The 17,498-nt window shown below is 41.2% G+C and overlaps 1 protein-coding gene across 14 annotated transcripts in view; it reads right to left on the minus strand.

Annotated features, from left to right (window-relative positions):
* Positions 1-17,498, minus strand: part of RNF111 (ring finger protein 111) — a 63,054-nt gene that overhangs the window by 29,143 nt on the left and 16,413 nt on the right. For all 14 annotated transcript variants that reach the window (XR_012661677.1, XR_012661675.1, XR_012661676.1 and 11 more), the window contains exon 3: positions 184-310. Coding sequence is in view for 11 of the 14 variants with exons in the window: in XM_075100230.1 (XP_074956331.1) it covers positions 184-310 (127 nt within the window). In the remaining 3 variants the exon portion in view is untranslated. The remainder of the gene's footprint in view (positions 1-183; positions 311-17,498) is intronic.

Raw genomic sequence — 17,498 nt, forward strand, 5'->3', positions numbered from 1 at the left:
TGGCATTTTGGTTTTTTGGGTGTTTCTGCTGTTTGGGGTTTTTTTTTTAAACAAAAATGCATAGTATGCATCCTGCATAGAATTTCTGTGATGTCACCTTGTGGGCTTTTAATGATAAAGAGCCTTGTGACGAACTTGGGAGTCAAGAAAAACTGTATTAATACAAAGAGATTCAAGACTCACCTGTAGCTTTCACCAACTGTGACAATCTCGACTTCACTGTCTGTTGAGGTAACATTTATTTCTTCATTAGCAGTGACCTGGGGAGTGGAGGATGCTTCAATTACCACAACATCTTCATCAATACTTCCTAATGAGGAAAAAGAAAGAAGCAGCTTTGTATACTTCATCTGTCTCAGGAGCTGTCTTTATAAGAGACTATTTTTTTCCTAGACTTAAAATACACATAGGTAGAGAATGTCATGGTGTATGTCAAAACATTAGGTGCAACTGTCAAATACATGACCTAATTATGAAAGATGGTAATTCTGCTGTAAATATTGACATGAAAAAAGGAAGGAGACAGAAGATGAGGGCAGGGGGGAGATATGAAAGCTAACATTCAACTATGCATTGCAAGCAATTACAGTTAATTTTATTAGCTGTGACACCAATGAAATTCAGTCATTTAATATAAAAACAAACTTTCAAACTAGCAAAGCAATGGTGGCTTGTTTTCATTATTAGCTTTATTTTGTTTATGTAGATATTAAAGTCTCAAGGCTAAACAGTGGCAAGAAAATGATGCACCAACTAATATAAGTTAGTTATTTCTAAAACAAAATGAAGATCACCAGTCCACTGGTGTTTATAAACATCTTTACATCCACACTTTCAGTGGCATTCACGATTATATACTAGACAGAAGTTGTTAAAATGCAACTATCAATGGTAAAAAAAACAATCAAATCCACACAAAATCAATTTAGAGACAAGTTTTAATAGGAAACAATTTCTGCTTCAGGAAGAATGACTGAAGTTCCACCCTAGTACCCAGACACGTGGAAACACCTCTACAGCTGTAATACTGACAGTGACAAGTTTGAGCTATCTAGAATGCTTAAACTGAGCACAGAAGAACTTATTAAATAAATTAAATAGCTTAGGAATAGCAAACTACCATTTCGAGATTTGCAAATTTCTTCAAGAGAAGTGCTTGAAGAATTTGGTCTCATTCAAGTCAATACTTACATCCTGTATGTACCGACTGTTCTCAGCTGCTCTACCCAATGACATGGTGTGGCAGGTTATTCCCTGCTAAGTATCAACATTTTTACATTTTGAAAAAACAAGTTGCATTACTTATGTTTGTTTCTGGTCATGCTTATCCCAGAGAATGGTGCCTGAAGATGGAAAGAGTGATGCTTCTAGCTACTGGTATTGACCAAATTCTCACAACTGGAAGTAGTCTGTGACAAAATTAGTTCTCAGAACTTGCACGAAGATTTTGGGAAAAACTGAAAAGCTTTACAGTGTCTAAAAACAAAGTCATATGCTAAAAATTAAAATACAGAGAGGCCAATTGCTCAAAGTGAAAGAAGGGCAGCTAAAGTCATCATCACATTCAGAAGAATGTGAGTGTCATGCTTTTGATATCTTGTAGATCATGGGCAAATAAGCAACCGCTTCTTTACACAAACTGTCTCAGCTGCTTCTCAGAGAAAACCAGCTAGCCAAGCAGCTGGTGAAAGGTCAGTTAGGAAAAACCCCCTATTTTCCCCCTAACTCTGTGCTTCTAAACATGCACTTCTCTGAATTACAGTAAGTTTGAGTGCACTCTTAGGAGTCCACGTGTCCTCAGGCTCAATATTTATTGAAATTTATGGCAGGTGCAAAAGCAGGAAGATTTAAGCTTAAGTATAGTCTCATTACTTCTGAAAATAAGCAGCATCTCCTTGACAAAAATCACATGCCACATTATGCCAGTGTGCACCTCTACCTAAATTCTGACACAAGCTTATCTCATGAAAACTAAAGGGCATTCTCAACTGGATATCTACACAATTCAGATACTCACCTTTGTCATGATTTCAGAGTTCATTTTACTTAATCCTTTTTTTAAGCAAATATTTAGTCAAGATGTTATTTTACAGACTACACAAATCAGACTGTAGAAACCATCAGGACTGTTACTGGATGAACACGTTTTGTGACTTCCAAAATAATAAAGAAAATCTTTGGGAAAATACTCAAATTTGCTATAAGTAGGATATACCATAGATATAGTTCAATCGTATGCTATTTCCTACCATTCATGCTTTCTAATAGCACCCTCCCAAGTCAAAAGCACTGATTGGGTTTTCATTCATGAAGTGCTTCCCTATACAAGGAGCCAATATTACATACCTTCAAAATGAAGCAGTGAAACAACTCTAAACCATGTAAATATTTATAGGGCATTTAGTAAGATTATATTGCTAGGAAAAAACTATGAATATAAGTTATGATGATACACAACTTTGTACCCCCTTTTAAATAAAAAGCTGTCAAGAGAGTTATATTAGAAGCATACCAAGGGGAAAAGCACATGTATGTGAACTTTGCTAATTTTAAGAACACTGCAGTGGTTTAGAGAACAGTATATATCGATTACACAATCATCCAATACAAACTGGTTTCATTACATTTATCTGAACCATAGGAAGTCTTCTAAATAGCAAAACTTCAGTAACATAAGCAACACGGAAATAACATTCATAATCCTCATCATGTAGCTCTTCCACAGTCAGACACTAGCCGTAGAGCTGGTCGTACTAAGTGGTATGAAAACCTGATCCTTCACTGTCAACAATCAGGATTTACTGTTTCTTCTTTGCCTCTCCTCATGCATTACTACAAGGAAGAGAACAGAGTTTTTGAAACTCCACAAACAAAACCACACCAGTTTATTCTGATTTAGACAAGCTCCTACAAAGCAGAGCAAAGGATAGTGTTAAAACAAAGGACAGTCTCTGAAATGATCTGCCAAAATGAGGTCTCAGGGGACAGCCTTCTTGATAGGCCGACAGGAGTACAGGGTTCCTGCAGCACATGAGCAGCAATGAGGCTATCATAGAGACGTCCCTGAAACTTCAGCAAACCCATATATAAGGGATTTATCCTAGCATTAAAGCATTTCATTTACAAGGCAATTAAAACTGTACCAATACTAAAGAATTAGTGAAATTTAAGATGTCTTTTTCAACATTCTGTAGTATCAAAGCTGTGGGGGGGGGGGGGGGGGAAGTTCTCTGCCAAAGGCACCTAAAATTCAAGTCTGCTGGTCTGAATTACTCCAAGCCTAATCCTAGCAAAGCCATGATGTTGTGCAGTTTCACATAATGTAAACTTTGCACGTTAAGTTAGTGTCTCAGGGTGAACTTTACTGGTATGTCAGCCAGAGTAGTTCAAGATGGTTGACTTGAATTTTGAGAGTACACAGCCCTGCGAAGCAGAAGAAAATTTTCTTTAGTGAGATGACTCACATGCAGAAATAAAACAGATTTTCAGAGGTTTTGCTATACTGTTTCTACAAACATTTGCTCAAGAGAATTTTGACATACTTGCATGCCTCAAATATTTACTACACATATAACACCTAGGAGCCATCTGGTGAATCCAAGGTTACACGTTAGCAGTAAACAGCTGAATGGATCTTTGAGGTGTCTACATTGGAATATACTTGGTATATATACACACCTGTAAAGTAAAATTCTGAGTAAGGGCATAAAACCAACAGAATTTGATACTCCAGTAAATCCCAGTTCTGATGTACTGTACAATTTACAAAACATACTAACAGCCAAGGAAGAAAACCACAACAGAACAAAATATCCAAATCCAGAAATATACAAGATGACAAAACACTTACACTTCTTTCTCAGTATCAGTTTTCACCCTGCAGTCCACTACACAGGACTTTTTTTTATACTCCAAAGTGACATGGTATAACTCATTTATTTGCTTGTATGCACATATCAGTCACTGACCAGTCATCATCTGTCTGGAATGAACTTCAAGTAAATTTGATCTTCAAGTATAAATATGAATACCTCATTCATCAAGGTATCATCTAAATGATTGACCCTGTAAAAGAACAGCTGAATTATGTATAATGAGAGTGTTACTATACAAATCCAATACTCCTTGAAGGTAATTTCTCTTCAAGGAGAAAAGTCACTGGGCTGTTTGCAGCTATATGGTGATGCAGATCTATGACAGGTATTTTGTACCACTCTCAGTGTTGTGGTTTGGCTGGCAATTCAGCTCCACACAGTTGATCACTCACTCCCCCACCAGTGGGACGGGGGAGAGAATCAGAAGTGTAATGCTCGTGGGTTGAGATAAGAACAGTTTAATGATTAAAATTAAAAAAAAACAAAACAAAACACAACAAAATGCAATGGAAAACAAAATAATGAGAGGCTCGAAACCCGGGGAGGGGAGGAGGAATGAACATCCCATTGGCCAGTCCCTGCCCGTGGCCCCGCCCCTCTCAGCCTCCCACCTACGCAGCAGAGCACAGGAAGCTGAAAAGGTACCCAACCACCACAGTGAAAAGAATGAACCCCTTCTCAGCTAAAACCAGCACATTCTCAACGCTTTATTCCATACCATTTACACCACGCCCAGGTCCCATACCATCCAATACAACCTTACCAACCACCACCCCTCCCCTTTCCATCCTTTAACAAAATACACAGACATCATTCCCTTAGTCCATGGACCTTCCCTGTAAAATGTGAATGTAAGTTCACCCAGTCCATGACTCTGGGCTCCATCTGTCGTATTAGTCTCTCAGGGCAGGAGAGATGGTGTGTGTGGTGTTGGGTTGCTGCATACCAAGTCAGTCAATGTTCCATCACTGCTGCACTTTGCTTGTTTCACAGTTTACCCTCCATAGATTGGGAGGCTTGCACTATGATATCATTGATACAACACAGAGGCGACACACAATATTATATAGCAGTTCGCATTGTGCTCTTCAGTTCATTGACTGTTTTCGCCCAAAATCAAATTCCCTTGAGACACACGTCAGATTTCTCCATCCTCCTGCATCACCCACCAAGTACACCCAGGTCCTTGAGCAAAAGCAATCCCATGAATGGGTTTGCCTTTGCCTGCGGCAAGAAGAACCCAGACTGTTTTGCCCAGCATATATTTTACGTTCACTACAGGGACTCTATCCCCTTCCACAGCATGTAGGATTTCTGACTGGACAGGGCCAGCTCGATTGGTAGATCCCCTCGTGTTGACTAACCGGGTGGCTTTTGCTAAATGTGTATCCCAGTGCTTGAATGTTCCACGCCCCGTTGCTCTCAGTGTAGTTTTTAACAGTCTGTTGTACCGTTCAATTTTCCCAGAGGCTGGTGCATGATAGGGGATGTGATACACCCACTCAATACCATGCTCTTTGGCCCAGCTGTCTATGACGTTATTTCGGAAATGAGTCCCATTGCCTGACTCAATCCTCTCTGGGGTGCCATGTCGCCACAGGACTCGTTTCTCAAGACCCAGGATAGTGTTCCGGGCAGTGGCATGGGGGACAGGATATGTTTCCAGCCAGCCAGTCATTGTTTCTACCATTGTAAGCACACGGCACTTGCCTTGGCGGGTCTGTGGGAGTGTGATATAGTCAATTTGCCAGGCCTCCCCATATTTATATTTCAGCCATCATCCCCCATACCACAGAGGCTTTACCCGCTTCGCTTGCTTGACTGCAGCGCACGTTTCACATTCGTGGATAGCCTGTGCAATAGCGTCCATGGTCAGGTCCACTCCTCAATCACAAGCCCACCTGTATGTTGCATCTCTCCCTTGATGGCCTGAGGTGTCACGGGCCCACCGAGCTAGAAATAGTTCACCCTTATCCTGCCAGTCCAGATCCACCTCAGCCACTTCAATCTTGGCAGCCTGATCTACCTGCTGGTTGTTTCGATGTTCTTCAGTGGCCCGACTCTTGGGGACGTGAGCATCCACATGACGTACCTTTACAACCAGGTTCTCTACCTGGGCAGCAATATCTTGCCACAATGTGGCGGCCCAGATGGGTTTGCCTCTACGCTGCCAGTTGCTTTGCTTCCACTGCTGTAACCAGCCCCACAGGGCATTTGCCACCATCCAGGAGTCAGTATAGAGAGAGAGCACTGGCCACTTTTCCCGTTCAGCAATGTCTAAGGCCAGCTGGATGGCCTTACCTCTGCAAACTGGTTCGATTCACCTTCTCCTTCAGCAGTTTCTGCTACTTGTCGTGTAGGACTCCATACAGCAGCCTTCCATCTCTGGTGCTTTCCCACACGGCAACAGGACCCACCAGTGAACAGGGCATACTGCTTTTCATCTTCTGGCAGTTTGTTATACAGTGGGGCTTCTTCAGCATGTGTTGCCTCCTCCTCTGGTGATAATCCAAAATCTTTGCCTTCTGGCCAGTCCATAATCACTTCCAAGATTCCTGGGCGACTGGGGTTTCCTACTCGAGCCCGCTGGGTGATCAGTGCAACCCATTTACTCCATGTAGCATCAGTGGCATGGTGTGTAGAGGGGATGTTTCCTTTGAACATCCAGCCCAGCACTGGCAGTCGGGGTGCCAGGAGCAACTGTGCCTCAGTATCAACCACTTCTGAAGCAGCTCGAACCCCTTCCTATGCTGCCAATATCTCTTTTTCAGTTGGAGTATAGCGGGCTTCGGACCCTCTGTATCCATGACTCCAAAACCCTAGGGGTCGACCTCAGGTCTCCCCTGACGCTTTCTGCCAGAGGCTCCAGGTAGGGCCATTCTCCCCGGCTGCAGTGTAGAGCACACTTTTTACATCTTGTCCTGCCCGGACTGGCCCAAGAGCTACTGCATGAACTATTTCTCGTTTAATCTGTTCAAAGGCTTGTCGTTGCTCAGAGGCCCATTTGAAATCATTCTTTTTCCGGGTCACTTGATAGAGAGGGCTTACGATCAGACTGTAATTTGGAATATGCATTCTCCAAAAACCCACAATGCCCAAGAAAGCTTGTGTTTCCTTTTTGCTAGTTGGTGGAGACATGGCTGCTATTTTGTTGATCACATCCATTGGGATCTGACGATGTCCATCTTGCCATTTGATTCCCAAGAACTGGATTTCTCATGCAGGTCCCTTCACCTTACTTTGTTTTATGGCAAAACCAGCTCTCAGAAGGATTTGGACTATTTTCTCTCCTTTCTCAAAAACTACTTCTGCAGTGTTGCCCCACACAATGATGTCATCAATGTATTGAAGGTGTTCTGGAGCTTCTCCCTGTTCCAGTAGAGTCTGAATCAGTCCATGGCAAATGGTAGGACTGTGTTTCCACCCCTGGGGCAGTCGATTCCAGGTGTACTGGACGCCCCTCCATGTGAAAGCAAACTGTGGCCTGCACTCTGCTGCCAGAGGGATTGAGAAGAATGAATTAGCAATATCAATTGTGGCATACCACTTGGCTGCCTTGGACTCCAGTTCGTACTGAAGTTCTAGCATGTCTGGCACAGCAGCACTCAATGGTGGAGTGACTTCATTCAAGCCACGATAGTCTACTGTTAGCCTCCACTCTCCATTAGACTTCCGCACTGGCCATATGGGACTGTTAAAGGGTGAGTGGGTCTTGCTGATGACTCCTTGGCTCCTCAGTTGGTGAATGAGTTTATGGATGGGAATCAGAGATCTCGGTGCAATATTGCCGCTGGTGCACTGTTGTGGTGGTGATCAACACCTGTTGTTCTTTGACTTTCAGCAACCCCACAACAGAAGGGTCCTTTGAGAGACCAGGCAAGGCAGACAGCTGTTTCATTTCCTCCATCTCCAAGGCAGCTACACCAAAAGCCCACCTGTACCCTTTTGGCTCCTTGAAATACCCTCTGATGTAGTCTATGCCAAGGATGCACAGAGCCTCTGGGCCAGTCGCTATGGGGTGCTTTTGCCACTCATTCCTGGTTAGGCTCACTTCGGCCTCCAATACAGTTAGCTCTTGGGATCCCCCTGTCACTCCAGCAATGCTGATGGGTTCTGCCCCTATATAGTTTGATTGCATTAAGGTGCACTGTGCACCAGTGTCCACTAAAGCTTTATACTCCTGTGGGTCAGATGTGCCACACAGTCCAGTAAGCCCTGTATCCCTTTCCTCCACCCGGCTGGAGGCAGGGCCCTTCTAGTCCTGATCATGGCAGTCACAACTCACTTCCTGTAAATGTGAATCAAGAGTCTATTACACTCAGAAATGAAATCAGCACTTCTACTCCTCTGTCTGGGGACTTGTTCACTGGAAAGTTGAACAGCAGCTTTCCTGGAAGAAACCCCTGAGTGATTGTTCTTCCTTGCAGTTCACGTACCCATGCCTCTACGGTTGAGGTAGGCTTGCCATCCCACCTCATCATGTCCTCTCCCTGGTCACACAGGTAGAACCATAGGGTGGCCCGTGGTGTGTATCCTCTCCTTTGAGCCAAAGGACGCTTATTCCTAACGGCTGAGACACTACTCTGTAGAGGTGGGGAGTAGGACATATCTTCTTTGAGTTGCTGGACCTCTTGGGATAGTTACTCCACAGCAGAGACGAGCGAGGAAGAGATATTTGTTTCATAATCCCAGAGTCTATCAATCACCTCCGCCACCGTTGGTGTCTCATCGTCTTTCCAGGACATCACTGCCAATGAGTTTGCACGCGAAGATGGTGCGCTCCGTACAAACTTCCGCCACATGGGTCGTGTGCACTCGGCTTCATCTGGATCTTTGGATGACCATTGATCGTCCAGGTCACCATAAATCACCTCAAGCACAGCTAATTCCCTTACATACTGGATGCCTTTCTCCATAGTTGTCCGTTTTCCTGGGCGATATGTAACATCTTCTTTAAAGGGATACCTTTCCTTCACTCCAGACAGGAGTCGCCTCCAGAGGCTGAGGGCTTGTGTTTTCTTTCCAATTGCTTTGTCAACGCCCCCTTCCCCAGAAAGGGATCCCAGTTGTTTGGCTTCTTTTCCCTCTAATTCCAGACTGCTGGCCCCATTATCCCAGCATCAGAGCAGCCAGGTGACAATGTGCTCACCTGAACGACAGCTGAAATCTTTTTGCATATCTTGCTACTCACTCAAGGACAGGGATCAGGTGGTCTCTATTTCATTAATGACTACTTCCTCCTCTCCTCTTGACGGCCCTGCTTTTTCATCATCCCGTTCTAAACAAGTTGGCGTCCGCTTCCAAGATTTCGTCTTGTGTATGGGGGCGACTGATACTGGCATGGGTTGATTGTCTGAGTCAGCTCCAGTACTTGTCATGGGGGTTTGAGTGGCTGCAGCGCCTGTCACTCTGGCTTTCAATCCAGAGACATTCTCTTCCCCTTGGGAGCACTGAAGGCTGTTGAGCAGGGCTCTGAATGCATGGGCCAGGCCCCAGTATGTTGCAGTTATCTGTGTCTCTCTGGAGTTCCCAGCGTAACAACATACTGTCTCCAAATATTCTACTAGTTTTTCAGGATTCTGCACTTGTTCGGGGGTGAAACTCCAAAACACTGGGGGTACCTACTGCCCTAGGTATTTGCCCATGCTATCCCACATGCCCTGCCACTCGTAACTATCAAGCCTCGGGGCAGATTTCTGGGTAATATTCTTAAGTTGCTTACTCAAAACCAAAACAACATGCCCAAAAACTAACAATAAGTGCATCTTAACCACCCAAGGATGTTCTAGATACAAAAAGGTTGTTGTAATAAAGGTGGAGACATCATAGAACAAAGTTGCAAAGATACTATTCTGTATTTCCTCCATAAAAAAATATCTCAGAGGAGGAGATATAATTGCTAATTGCCTCAACAAGGTGGTATCCGAAGTACAGTAACGGTTTCAGCAAAAACCCCAAATACCAGATAAAGCTGAAAACCAGTGTCTGCATAACAAATCTCGTAGGCAAAACATTACTAATCACAGCAGAACACAGCAAACTAAACAAACCAACACCAATCTTTAACACCAACTGCAAAAATGACAACATGGTGCTGTGACCAGCAACTGTTATTTCCAACCCTTGAGCCCCATGTTGGGCACCAAAAAGACTGTCGTGGTTTAGCTGGCAGCTCCGCCCCACACAGTAGCTCGCTCACTCCCCCACCGGTGGGATGGGGGAGAGAATCAGAAGCGTAACGCTAGTGGGTTGAGGTAAGAACGGTTTAATAATTTAAAAAAAAAAAAAAAAACAACACAACAAAAATGCAATGGAAAGCAAAACAACAAGAGGCATGAAACCCGGGGCGGGGGTGGGGAATGAACCACCGAAACAATCCACACACAACACAGCCGCTCACCACCCGCCGACCGACACCACACCTCCCCAAGCCATAAACTGCCCCTTAATACTGATCATGGTGTCACATGGTATGGAATGAACATGCCATTGGCCAGTCAGGGTCAGCCGCCCTGGCTGTGGCCCCGCCCCTCCCAGCCTCCCGCCAGCACAGCAGAGCACTGGGAGCTGGAAAGGTACCTGACCACCACAGTGAAGAGAATTAACCCCTTCTCAGCCAAAACCAGCACACTCAGCATAATACCTATGGCTATAAAACGAACAGAAAATTATGCTCCTGCAGGTATACGCTACTTCTAGAGTATAATTTGATTGCTGCATTTTGTTATTCAGGAGATGACAGTTTTTTGTGACTAAATTAGCCCTTGGGGTACTACGGAAAGACTCATTCTACATTTTAAATTAGCTGGTTAAAACCAAAACTCCTACTGAAAATTACAGCAAAAATTTCATTAGTTTCCACTGAATTTGTTAGGTTTTTTTTCCTCCTACTCACATCCATGAATATTTTATAGTGCATGCAAAACACAGAATTTTATTTTGCAAATTTTGCACATCCCAACAATTGACCTATCAACAGCAGTTATTAATTAGGTTTTGTACATGACTAATGATCAGTAATAATCAGTAACTTCTTTACAGAAGCTTCTCCCCTCTTTTAAAAGCCTGCTTTATGATAGAAACCCAGTGGTCAGTCAGCCTTGGGGAAGGTATAAACTACACTGACTTGCATCCGAATTTCAATATGCTTAAAATGATAATCATCTCAAACACCGAAACGCTCCTTCCTCCAGGCCCTACATCACAAATACAGTATATCTGTCAGAACAAAGTACTTGATTAAGCTGAATATAACTTTAAAAATAATATAATACAATACCACATAGTCCAATATATAGATCAGTAAATGAGGGTATCTCCCCCCCAGAAAGTTGTAAGATTATTTCAGAACTATAACTGCTAAGTGCTGTTGATAGACCACATTCAGTTCTGGGAAGCAAGTTTTAGAATCAAATACTTCAATAATCTGGAAGTTATAAGCAAGAGACTAAGGTTTGCACCGTATAACTTATATACCGTTATACTCCATGTATATTATACTAGTTATATAATTATACCATTACTTAACTCTGAAAGATCATGGCATAGCTCAGAGATCAATCATCAACATAAGTACCCCACCAAGGACATGAATAACACTGGTATAATATCCAAATTTATGTTTGACTGACTATTGTCCTTCCTGGAAGGTATTTTACATCTATTTTGCAATTAACATAGGGCTTAACTAGTTTAAATATTACATTTAAGATAGTGAAGGAGTTTTACAATACACAGTTCCAAATGAGACAGTCTAACCAAGCCATAAGTGAAAGCAGAGGAAGTTTAAAATAAGCAGTCAAGTTCCAGTGACAGAGATGACTTATTCTGAGCTTCAAGCTTGCACTAGTTCAGACCAAGGGCCTGCTGAGGCCCACATTCTCTCTGCTAGCTGCAGCAGGCAAAGCTACGCAGTGAGAATAGAAAATCCAGGCTACGATCTTTAACTGAAACCTCTCACATCACCCACTCTATCCACAACAATGTTACAGATGTTAGAGAACACTTTCTCGTCTATTCATTGCTCATGGACAGCTGTCAGTAAGCACGTCTAATCCCTTTTTGAACTTGCTGGTACTAGGTGCCTCTACAGCACCTTGTGCTATCAGTGTTCAAGGTAATTACTGGGATAGTAATTCAGCCTGAAATGGATAAATTAATAATATCCTACTAGTGTTTATTAGTACTCCCTGCTTCAGCTTTCAAACTTCTGGAACTAGGTGTGACCAGTACCCTCTGCTCTCAACCCCTGGTAATACAGTTAGCATAACCAACACCATTTTATGAGGCAAGCAGCCATTCTCTGGGACTGAGTGGGTCACGTATTTGTTCCCTTCCCCCTCATTCTCAGGCTCTGAAGGTCCTGTGAACCAAGTAGACAAATCACACAGATTTCTTCTTCCCCTCCCTACCAGCCTTAAGATTCCTGGGCACCAGGCCAATTACTCCCGTCCTTGCTGGCCTTGAAGGTCCCAGGCACCCGGCCAACCAGGTGTTGTTCATGACCCTGTCACAGAAGAGGGAAACACAACAGTGCACAGAGCCCTGTCTCTAAAATCAGTTTCAAGTCCTCAGTGGGAACCTGAACCAGAATTGCTGCTGGACAGTGAGACCCAGGACCTCCTGGTGGCCAGGGATGCTCCCACCATCACCTGCTTCCTCCAAAGACTAAGTGAATGACTCCTATTCTTTTATATGATTTTTGAGTCTAGATTATAATTGTTATATTGATACAGCAAACCACATATTAATATTTGACCTGATCTGCAGAGGGTCCACGTGATTAGAAATTATAATTTAAGTTGCATTCTAAGTTCTGTATTACATTACTTATAGACTGTACTATATTGATTCTACTTGTAGAAATCCTGTGCCATTCTAATCATAAATTCTGTGCTATACTAATCATAGTATCCTGCTAAGAAGTCAAAGCTTTAATTGTAACTACAACTTAGTGCTGTTATCATTCCGCCAAGGATCCCTAAAAGAACCTGTCTGTCCCCTTAGGGCCAGGTGACACTAGGTTAAAAGACGACCGTTTTTCTGTACCTGAGACTTAGCTGGAATATACTTTCCAATAGCTGTGAATGACAGAAGACATTTTCAAAACATACAAACTCTTAGAGTCTGCACCCTGATGGGAGAGAGAGTCAATAACCAGAATTTAGGTGATCTCATCCAACTGTGAGCCACACTAATATGGCCTAATCTAGAATCCTACTGACTCTCTTAACCAAGCACATAAATCGTAGTCCTATCAGCAATGCTACAGCAAGCCGGTTCTAGAAGTAGTCTATTTTCAGCACAGAAAGCTGTAGCAGCTACAATGAAGTGCTGAGTGAATTCCATGCTAACTTCTACTACTGTAGCTATTTAAAGCTCCAATTCACAGCAGATAGACATAGCAACAATGGGTGATGTCGACTGCTCAAAACCAGGTGCTTCTTTCCTCACTACTTCTCAGTTCTTTTCCGCCCCCCCAGTAAGAGGCATGATAGAAAGGATATATATTCATTTCCTTGTCCACTAATGCTTTTGAGATAAAAGCTCTGAATTATGAACTGCATCAGTTACTGTGAGAAAAGAAGAGCATGCTGTAGTTTTAAGGGGGATCAAGTAACTGAAAAATAATCAACTCCAGCAACAGACAGCTGATTTCCACTTACACATGTTTATCTTGTACCTGTTAAAAAAATCTGAACATGAAGTGGTATATGTTTAATATTTTCACCAGCCTCTGGCTTTTAAAATACTGGATGTCTAGGTTGAATATTTTCAGGAGACAGACAACAAATATATTAGAGGAATCAAGAGGACACAATGAATAAACTCAGTCTTATCATTCTAAGCAGCTTTGAACAAAAAACAGAGCAGCTTCTTATCAGCATTACATTCTGAGGAAAGAGGTAATGTCTGTCTAGCACTAGTTGCTCAAAACTATAAAGTAACATGTCAGACCTTGAAGAAATTTTAAGCGCTATCAGGTGACTAATTTATGCCAATGCTAAATTATACCTGGCTTTTTTTATAACAACACTTTTGCATTTCCTGGGGTTCAGCTTTACTGCCAAATCAGAGTATGTGAGGCTACAAACTTGTTCCAATTTTGACTTTTGCTAGATTTCCCTCCATAGACTGGCACCCCCAGCCCTTTAAATCCAAGCTGAAAATCAAATACCTGTACAAGCATATCAGAAAACTTGCATTACAGTGTTACAGAGATCCAACTACAGTAAAAGTTGAATTTCTGCCACCTTTGACAAGGAAAGTCAAATGAGGATTATTTCCATAGATGTATATACAGGTCCTCCAAGCATTAGAGAATGGTTTAGGTAGCTCAGAAACCTAACACAGAACCAAAATTTGCATTTCATAGCAAAAACGTTGCTGCTTGCAGTCATTTTAACTGTAAGCCCAGTATTTCAGTTAAAATCAGCTGACCAACATTCAGATTAGAATATATACCCCTGCAACCACTTGCACCTTCAGCTGTAACTGTATCATTAAACTACACATAGTTTTTACATTGTCCTTACGCCCCCGACTCTCCTCCATTTCCTGAATGAGCTTCATCTGGTCATCACAGGTATAATGAGGACAACTGCCTTTTATGGCAAACAGTTGGTAAAACAATATAAACTTTTCCCAGGTGTCAGGATTTCATACTTGTTAAATACTCTCCCACTCCCAAAGCACAAAGTTCCACCCAAAGAATAGCTGAAGCCCTGACAGAAAAGGAAAAGGAGGAAAAACCCTATATAGTATTGTTTATAAAGGTTTTATAAAAAGTTCTGTTAAAAAACCCACAAGAAACCCTCACACATCTCCGTTCATGTAACTTTCCAAAAATACCCAAGTTAGTTAACTAGGAGAACTAACCTAATAAACACTTCTGTGGTTAAAAAGAACCTTTACTTTAATTTCTCGCAATCATCAGAAACATTTTTCCAGAACAGTATAGACTAATTAAATTTACTGGCTCTTTAAATGCTTAGTATCCGTAGATAAACACAACATTCAAAGCAAAGAAATATTTTGTGTCGTATCCTTAATACAAATTCTATTAAGTAGGCTACAAGACAAATAACATCACTTTGATGCCTCCTTATTAAAAATTCAGTTATTACTATATTTTTACAACTTTTTTCTGATTATTATTCTCCTCCTTTAAGTCTGACCTCTAGTACTTTTATATATATGCTGGAGGCCTCATTCTTATCTGAAATCCTTTGCCCTTCAGCATATACTGTAATTTCAGCAGTTGCGTACATAACCTTCATGTGCCACTCTACAGCAAAAAAATTCTTCCCTATCTTTAACAGGCTAGTGAAGCATTACTAGCAATACAACCCTTTCCTGATGTAGAAACACCATCATGCTTGCTCACTATACAGCGAAGTTGCATAGCTATTTTCCCAGCTGGCCCCATTTCTTCCCCAATTAATAACTAGAAATTCTTTACATAACAGCAGAAAGCTACAGAAAGTGTTAATCACACTTTTATCTTGCTAAAAGTAGGATACTTTTATAAAGTCTGCTCAACTGCCCATTTTATCTGCAATATAAATAAAATGCTCAAAGCTTCCCATCAATACGTATTTCCACTGGAAAAAAACCCACACTATTCACATACTCCAAGCCATAATTACTTCTCAACTCACTGCAAGTGTTAGTCACCACAATACATATTCTTTAAAGCATACCTTATTTCAGTTACAACTGATGTCAGTATTTTAATCTAAAATTAACTGGTACAAAGCTAATGGATTTTTTTTAAGTCATCATATGAGAATAAACATAATTTCATAAATTAGGTGTGATTTTCAAGTACTGTAAAAATTAAGGCATTGGACAATGCACTTTTCCACAAAACTAGATGAAATACATTGCAAGTTCCAGTCTTCCTTCCATCAAAATAACACCACACTGAATCACTGAATTATCAGAAGTTACCTGAACAACGTGAATATTTGATGATCATTACATCAATATTTGGAGATCTCTCTCCAGAAAGATTATTTTGAAATGTCTGTAGAAAGCCTCACTACAGAAACAGTTGTTCTACACTTCCAAGGGAAATAAAAGCACAGAAGTGGTACTAATTGAATTTGGGTTTATAAAGGGCAGTAGATTTTAAAAGTTTGAGTAGACTAAAATAAAAATTAATTGAAAAGTCTCTCTTTAAATACATTTATCATGGTTAGAAATAGATGGTCACCTAAGAAGCCATATCCTACACTTTCTCATCCATATACCAGCTTCACTGTTGCATGGTGGTCTGTGCAGAAAGGGAGTTGTTAATGGTCTTACATCATTTTACAGTGATACAGAATGTGTGATAACGTCAGGTACATGAAACTTCATCCTCTTTGAAAGTGAGAAGAAACTATTAACTTGGAAACAGAAATGTTAACACAGTAGTCTCCCAAATAGGTTTTTAATATTAACGTATCCATAACCCCATTTATTATTTACAAATCATACCCTTCAATATGCTTGAACATGCATGTAAAATGTAACTTTCTTAGGCTTAAAAAATTGCATTTCTGTCCCCGAAATATGCATGAAGATAATTAAGGCTGTGCAATAATTCTTCTGTTTCAGAGTTATTTATGCAGCCCTAGCACTGCATTAGCAAGATTTTTGCATTACAAATTTTACTTCTTGTATTTAAACAGTACATTAAAGGATAACACACAAATTATTTCCTGCTAAAATGGATGACAAACACTAATCTAGTCTTTAGTACTCTGGTTCTATTCAAGCATAAACCCTGCCCTAACATGAACATACACACTTTTTTTTAAACCTCTCCTTGTATTTTCAGTAATTTTTTCTTAGAGGAATGATCAGCACAGTCTGAGATATGGCTTCACTTTCCAAAACACATTTGTCACCAGGCAAAAAACATGGTTCCACAGATCAATGCTATGCTGTGTTCTATGTATCTTCTTCCCCGTGCTCTCTAAAAAGCTGAAATGATAAACAGAAGGCACAACTACAATGTGGCAAATATTACTGGTCCCAGTCTTGGGACTCCCTTTCATGTGGCAAATTTAAGATGAAAGGAAGTCTGAGAAAATTGGTAGATGGCAAAAAAAAACCAAAACAAAAGAAACAACCCCAAAAAAACCAACCACCCACACCCCCCAAAAAACAAACCAATCAAAAAACCCCCAAAACAGTCCTCAAAAAAACCCCACTCCAAACATCCAAGCATGCCCTCAAATACCATGCAAGACATAACAGAGAAACACCTATGTAAACCAACTGCAATATTATTGCATTGAGTTTATCTAGGTAAAACATTTGGTATATTTACACAATACTTTGCTTTCCAGAACTTCAGGCTTTAGAATTTTCTCTTATTATTGCACTACTAAAGCTACCTTCAACTGAATCCTACCTCAGGCTCTTATCACAATGACCAATTTTCTTTTTCTCCTCATCTTTAAGTTGTCAAGCACACTTAATTAGGTATTAGCAGATACTTCTACATTCTGAGACCAGACAGAATTGTTATTCCCACGATCAGTTACAAAGCTATAATAGCTAAAATTTTTAATACAATTCAACAGCTGAAAAAACCACAATGGAGCAACTCCACAGCATGTGACTAATCAG

The sequence above is a fragment of the Phalacrocorax aristotelis genome, chromosome 7 (assembly GCF_949628215.1).
Source record: "Phalacrocorax aristotelis chromosome 7, bGulAri2.1, whole genome shotgun sequence".
NCBI lineage: Eukaryota > Metazoa > Chordata > Aves > Suliformes > Phalacrocoracidae > Phalacrocorax > Phalacrocorax aristotelis.